The following is a 6668-nucleotide window of genomic DNA, read 5'->3' on the forward strand; positions in this document are numbered from 1 at the left end:
TCTCTTAGGAGGGTCACAGGAAGTTTCAGGGCATAGCAAACTCTAGGTGAGAACTTACTTCAAGCCAACTAGTCAACCAACCAACACTTCCCCAAACCATACATACATTTGATTATATTCTGTGTATTTGAATTTGTGTGTCTAGCTATGTGTAATATATATGATATTTTTAATGTAGTTAGCTGCTGTGAAATCTCATGCATGAACCTGGAACAAATTCACCTCGTACATATCGAATCTGTAACAAGCTCTAGCTTATTATCTCTTCAGGTTTTTATTTGTTTGTTTTTTCTTGCAGTTGCATTGATAAAAATCAATTCATTTTTTAAAAAGATTTATGTGAGTCCACTGTAGTTGTCTTTAGACACACTAGAAGAGGACATCAGATCCCATTACAGATGGTTGTGAGCCACCATGTGGTTGCTGGGAATTGAACTCAGGACCTCTGGAAGAGAAGTCAGTGCCCCTAACTGCTGAGCCATCTCTCTAGCCCCCCCCCTTTTTTTTTTTTAAGTCTTTTGATGGCTCTGGATTTCTGTTGAAAAATGGTGGCTGTCTTCTTTAAACCATTTATAAATATCAGTTCAAATAATGAATTCCATAAAAGACTTCTTACTATGCATCTATTAATACCAGTTGCCTAGTTACTGTTGGCATCTGTCTGGTAAGAAATTACCTTGGGACATTCTGGGGCATGAACACATGAGATGAAAGGATAACAATATCATTTTTGAAAAATGAGATGGTTGGAGTTCTTCTTGCGTGACACAGTGCTCCTGCTGAGCTCATGAACACCTTCTGTCCCAATTGATAGACACTTGAAAGCTCTTCTTTTGGGGACCACAATGGCTACCTGACCTACCTGCAGTCTTCTCTCTAGAACAATCTCTCCTTTGGATTAGCGTTTGTCCTTGGGAGTGACAAATGAAGGAAGATGGGCATATTTTCACCAAGACAGAGCCTCCACAAAGCCCTGAGGTGGAAATATCTCATAAAGAAGATATTTCACTCTCCAGGGCACTGTCATATTCATAGTACAAACTTCCACTTACGTGGCCAGTTTCACCATTCCTGCCAGAGTGTGCAATGGCTCCCCATACTCATCTCATGACTCATTTGGTTTACAAATGTGTTCTTTGGCCAATGTTCCTTTTGCCTTTCTGTGAAGAAAATAAAATTTCACATTCCTAAGTGTCTCCAAGGAACACTAAATTAAAAATTTAGTACTAGAAATTAAAAAAAAAAAAGCAACCCACAAAAGCTGACTTTGATGGTTTAGCCATCACCATGGCAACAGTGAAGGGTTATATAAACAATGTTATGGTGATGATTTGTTTCTCCCTTGCAGAATCTGTGTGATACCATCACTGGTCTTTTTAAAAACCTCTTTTTTCAGTATATTTGAGTGTAATAATGATGTGATAAATCCTAGGGTAATAAAATAGGAAGACATTTTTAAATGAAATTTTTTAAGATTTATTTATTTTATGTATATGAGTACACTGTACCTGTCTTCAGGCACACCAGAAGAGGTCATCAAATGCCATTACAGATGGTTGTGAGCCACCATGTGGTTGCTGGGAATTGAACTCAGCACCTCTGGAAGAGCAGTTGGTGCTCTCTGAACTGCTGAGCCATCTCTCCAGCCCAGGAAGGCATTTTTAAAACTAATTTAAACAATTGATTATTTTCTATACTGGTCATATGTGTAACTTTTGACATCTGTTGTTTTATAAAATATTACTGAACTACAATCCAAAGCTACTTTATACGATCCACACAATATTAAGTTTGACACAGAAATCCAGAGATAGGAGAAAAAAATACTAATATGTTGACTTAAACATCTGCTGTGGCATACAGTAGGACATACTTGCAATCTCTGTATGGGCTGTGTGGATGGGGTATAGGTAGAAAAAGAAGAATCAGGAGTTCAAGGTCACCAGTGGATATATTGAGGCTTCCAGGCCAGTCTGTGATATATAAAATCTCATTTCAAGAAAAAAAACCTAAAGTCCCCAAACCAAATGACAAAGAACAATCTCTCATCTGTAAAATGACATCTCTTGGACAGAGTAGCATTATCTCTAATCAAGTGACTAATCAAGTAACAGGAGCCTGGGAAAATATCTCCTTAACAAAACACACACAAACACCACAGAATATGTATAGTACATTAAGTTCTAAGCATAATTTTAAATTATGATTAAAAGCTTACAATGTAAACAATATTTATAAAAATTAGAGAAATAAAGTTGATGTAGAAAGAAAGAGTTTACATATTAGTGTTGTAATTTTTCAGTTACTTAGAAAAAACAAAGGATTCACAAACAGATACAATGCCTTCAATTTTTACAGCCATTGAAATCAGTCTAATTTTTTTAAGATTTATTTATTTATTTATTTTAATGAATGTGGGTACACTGTCACTTTATTCAGATACACCAGAAGAGGATGTTGGATCCCATTACCGATGGTTCCAAGTCACCATGTGGTTGCTGGGAATTGAACACAGGTCCTCTGGAAAAGCAGTCAGTGCTCTTAACTGCTGAATCATCTACCCAGCCCTGAAATCAGGCTAATATTAAATAATACAATCCTGAAGTATTACTTAAATACACAAAGTACTTGCAAGACTTTTTACTTGCAAAATAAAAGACAAAATATTTACTTGTTTATATGTTGCTTATAACACTAATAGAACTTTTAAAATGGTATTTCCTAAAAGTTTTGGGTTTTATGATTTATTTACTTTTAGTTTATCTGTTTCTTTGAGTGTATATCATGTGTACTATATGCATGCCTGGGGCCTTCTGTGACCAGAAGAGGACATCAGATCCAGTAGAACTGAAATTGGATCTGATGGCCTCTTCTGCCTTTCATTTTGCAAAATATGGGAACTGGGAGCCAAACAGGGATCCCCTACAAGAGCAGCAAGTATTCTTCACTGTGACACATGTCTCCAGCCCCAAGCTTTGTTTTCATAAGACTGAACCAGAACAGTGCTGCCTAAAAGTCATATTTTGTTACCAATGTCCTCATAATATTCCAGCTAATAACATTTAAGTCTCAGCTTCATCCTAACTTATGAAGAACTTGTCTATTTGGTGAGACGTTGGTGATTTAGTGATAAGCATAGCTCTCTCTAAAACATCAGCTACATAAATATAACAAACAGTGATTCCAGAAAAAGAAAGAATCTTTTGAAAACAAGAAGCACACACATGGAACCCCACACATTACTACTGGTAGAATTCAACGCTCACCAACTGACAGGTCATCCAGACAAAAACTAAACAGAAATAATGAAACAAACAGACATGATGAATCAAATGGACCTAACAGACATCTATAGAATATTTCACCCAAGCACAAAAGAATATACATTTTTTGCAGTACCTCATGGCTCCTTCTCCAAAATTGACCATATACTTGGTCACAAGGCAAGCCTCAACAGATATAAGAAAATTTAAATAATGCCTTTTATCTTATCAGATCACTTACCGAAAGCAATCTGCAGATTCAAAGCAATACCCATAAAAATTCCAAGGCAATTCTTTAGGCCTTGATAAAGCAATTCTCAACTTTATATGGAAAAACAAAGAGCCCAGGATAGCAAAACCAATTCTGAACAATAAAAGAACTTCCAGAGGTATCACCATCCTGACCTCGAGCTGTACTACAGAGCAATAGCAATAAAAATTGTATGGCATGGGAAGAGACAAGTTGATCAATGGAATTGAATTGAAGACCTTGAAATAAACTCACACACCTACGGACATTTGATTTTTTGTTTTTACAAAAAAGACAAAACCATACATGGAAAAAAGAAAGCATCTTCAACAAACGGGGCTGGTCTAACTGGATGTCTGAATGTAGAAGAATTCAAATAGATCCACATCTATCTCCCTGCACAAAACTCAAGTCCAAGTTGGTCAAAGACCTCAACATAAAACTGGATACACTAAATTTAATAGAACAGAAAGTGGGGGATAGCTTTGAACTCATTGATACAGGAGACAACTTACTGAACAAAACTCAGGCTCTAAGATCACCAATTGATAAATGGAACCTCATGAAGCTAAAAACCTTCTGTAAGGCAAAGGATACTGTCAACAGAACAAAATGGCAGCCTACAGATTAGGAAAGGATCCTTGCCAACCCTACATCTGACAGAGGGCTAATATCCAAAATTTATAAAGAACTCAAGAAGTTAGACACCAACAACCCAATTAAAAATGGGGAAGAGAGATCCTGGCTACGGCCGAAGCGGCGAAGGCGGCAGCAGCAGCGGCGACAGCTCTTGGGTTCTCCTCTCATCTCGGGTGTGTCGGCCGACCGCCGCTGCTGCTCAGGCCTGGAATGTACAGATGACTGACTAAGGTTCTCGGCACCATTCTTCGCTTGTGTGAGCAAGCGCCTGGCGCCCGGGGCCCGCGCCCTGCTCTAGAGGCGGCGCTCCATCAGCTCTCTGTTTTCTACTGCAGTGGACACTGATGAAATCCCAGCTAAAAGACCAAGATTAGATTGCTTCACTCACCAAGCGAAGAACAGTCTCTACAATGCAGCCAGCTTATTTGGATTCCCATTCCAGCTGACCACCAAAACCATGGTGTCTTCTGCTTGTAATGGAACACGGAATGTGGCCCCTTCAGGAGAGGTATTCTCGAACTCTCCCTCTTGTGAACTGATGAGTCCTGGATCCTGCAGCAGCATGCTGAAGCTGGATAATAAATCTCCTAATGGAATACGTGACTATCCAAAGATCAGAGTGACAGTGGCCCGAGATCAGCCACGGAGAGTCCTGCCTTCCTTTGGTTTTACATTGAAATCAGAAGGCTATAATAGAAGTCCAAGTGGCCGTCGCCATAGCAAAAGCAATCCAGAGAGTTCCTTAACGTGGAAACCTCAGGAGCAAGGTGTAACAGAGATGATTTCTGAAGAGGGTGGCAAGGGTGCGAGGCGTCCCCATTGCACCGTGGAGGAGGGTGTCCAGAAGGACGAAAGAGAAAAATACCTAAAGTTATTGGAGCGTCTAAAAGAAGGTGCTCACGGAAGCACTTTTCCTCCTGCAGTTTCGCATCATAGTTCTCAGAGAATTCAGATGGACACATTAAAGACCGAAGGCTGGATAGAAGAGCAGAATCATGGAGTCAGAACAACCCATTTTATTCCAAAACAGTATAGAGTTGTTGCAACAAGAGGACCTCTCTGTTCTGTGAGAAGTGACAAGAGGTATTCAAAAGGAAAAGCTGACACAGAGAAGGCGGAGGGACTCCGATTTGAAAAGGATGGTACAAGAGGACACCAGTTGGAGCCTGATCTATCAGAAGAAGTGTCTGCCCAGCTTCGCCTGGGAAGTGGAAGCAATGGCTTACTCAGAAGGAAAATATCAGTGCTTGAGGCAAAGGAAAAGAACTTCCCAAGCAAAGAGAAGGACAGAAGAACAGAAGATCTCTTTGAACTTACAGAGGACATGGAAAAGGAAATCAGTAATGCCCTGGGCCACGGCCCTCCAGATGAGATTTTGAACAGCGCTTTCAAGTTACGAATCACCCGTGGAGATATCCAGACCTTAAAGAACTGTCACTGGCTCAATGATGAGGTAATTAATTTTTATATGAATCTTTTAGTGGAGAGGAGTAAAAAGCAAGGCTATCCAGCACTTCATGCACTCGATACATTCTTCTATCCTAAGTTAAAGTCTGGAGGTTACCAAGCAGTGAAAAGATGGACCAAAGGGGTGAATCTCTTCGATCAAGAACTTGTTCTGGTTCCTATTCATCGGAAGGTACATCGGAAGGTGACGGACCAAAGAAAAAGGTGTCTTAAATATCTGGATTCTATGGGACAAAAAGGCCACAGGATCTGTGAGATTCTTCTTCAGTATTTACAGGACGAAAGCAAGACCAAAAGAAATACAGATCTCAATCTCTTAGAGTGGACCCACTACAGCATGAAGCCACATGAGATTCCTCAACAGTTGAATGGGAGTGATTGTGGAATGTTTACTTGTAAATACGCAGATTATATTTCTAGGGACAAACCTATCACATTCACTAAGCAGAAGATGATGTGGGAAATCGTTCACCAGCAGTTGCTGTGACAATGCCCCGCCTGGTCTTGTAGCTGCTGGTGGTTCTTTCATGGATGTTTGCATATACCTCATGCATTGTGGGTTAAAAAGTCCCTATCATTTCTCTTCTTTCACAGGTACTGAGCTCTCCAGAGTGCATGAAGGCCTCTCCACAGTGGCCCTGACTAGAGGTGAGGAGGGGCTACTTGCAGCCCTGTTTGTAAGGCTGTGCCTGCTCAGAGCCCTGGACTGTTCGCCCCATACAAGAACAAATACTAATTAATGTGGTTTTTTTTTTCTTTTTCTTTTTTTCGGAGCTGGGGACCGAACCCAGGGCCTTGCGCTTGATAGGCAAGCGCTCTACCACTGAGCTAAATCCCCAACCCCTAATGTGTTTTGTTTTAAGGTGTTATTTCCATATGAATGTGGGAAATGCAGGATTTGTTATATGAATTGTTCTCTGTGTGTTCACACATATTCACTCACTCATTTGCAAACACTGGGTAGTGCCCTTTCCCACAGCTCTTTTATAATTAGCTATAAATAATCTGTTTGGACTATTTATTTCTGAAAAGAATGTTAATCAAACTGC

At 40.0% G+C, this 6668-nt stretch overlaps 1 protein-coding gene across 1 annotated transcript; it reads left to right on the forward strand.

Annotated features, from left to right (window-relative positions):
* Nucleotides 1-4362: 4362 nt before the first annotated feature.
* LOC116895544 (sentrin-specific protease 2-like) lies at nt 4363-6106 on the forward strand. The gene is given in 2 exon segments (XM_032896787.1): nt 4363-4413; nt 4415-6106. Coding segments are annotated over 2 exon segments (1743 nt in total).
* The last annotated feature ends 562 nt before the right edge of the window (nt 6107-6668 follow it).

This window comes from Rattus rattus, chromosome 3 (assembly GCF_011064425.1).
Source record: "Rattus rattus isolate New Zealand chromosome 3, Rrattus_CSIRO_v1, whole genome shotgun sequence".
In the NCBI taxonomy this organism is placed as follows: domain Eukaryota; kingdom Metazoa; phylum Chordata; class Mammalia; order Rodentia; family Muridae; genus Rattus; species Rattus rattus.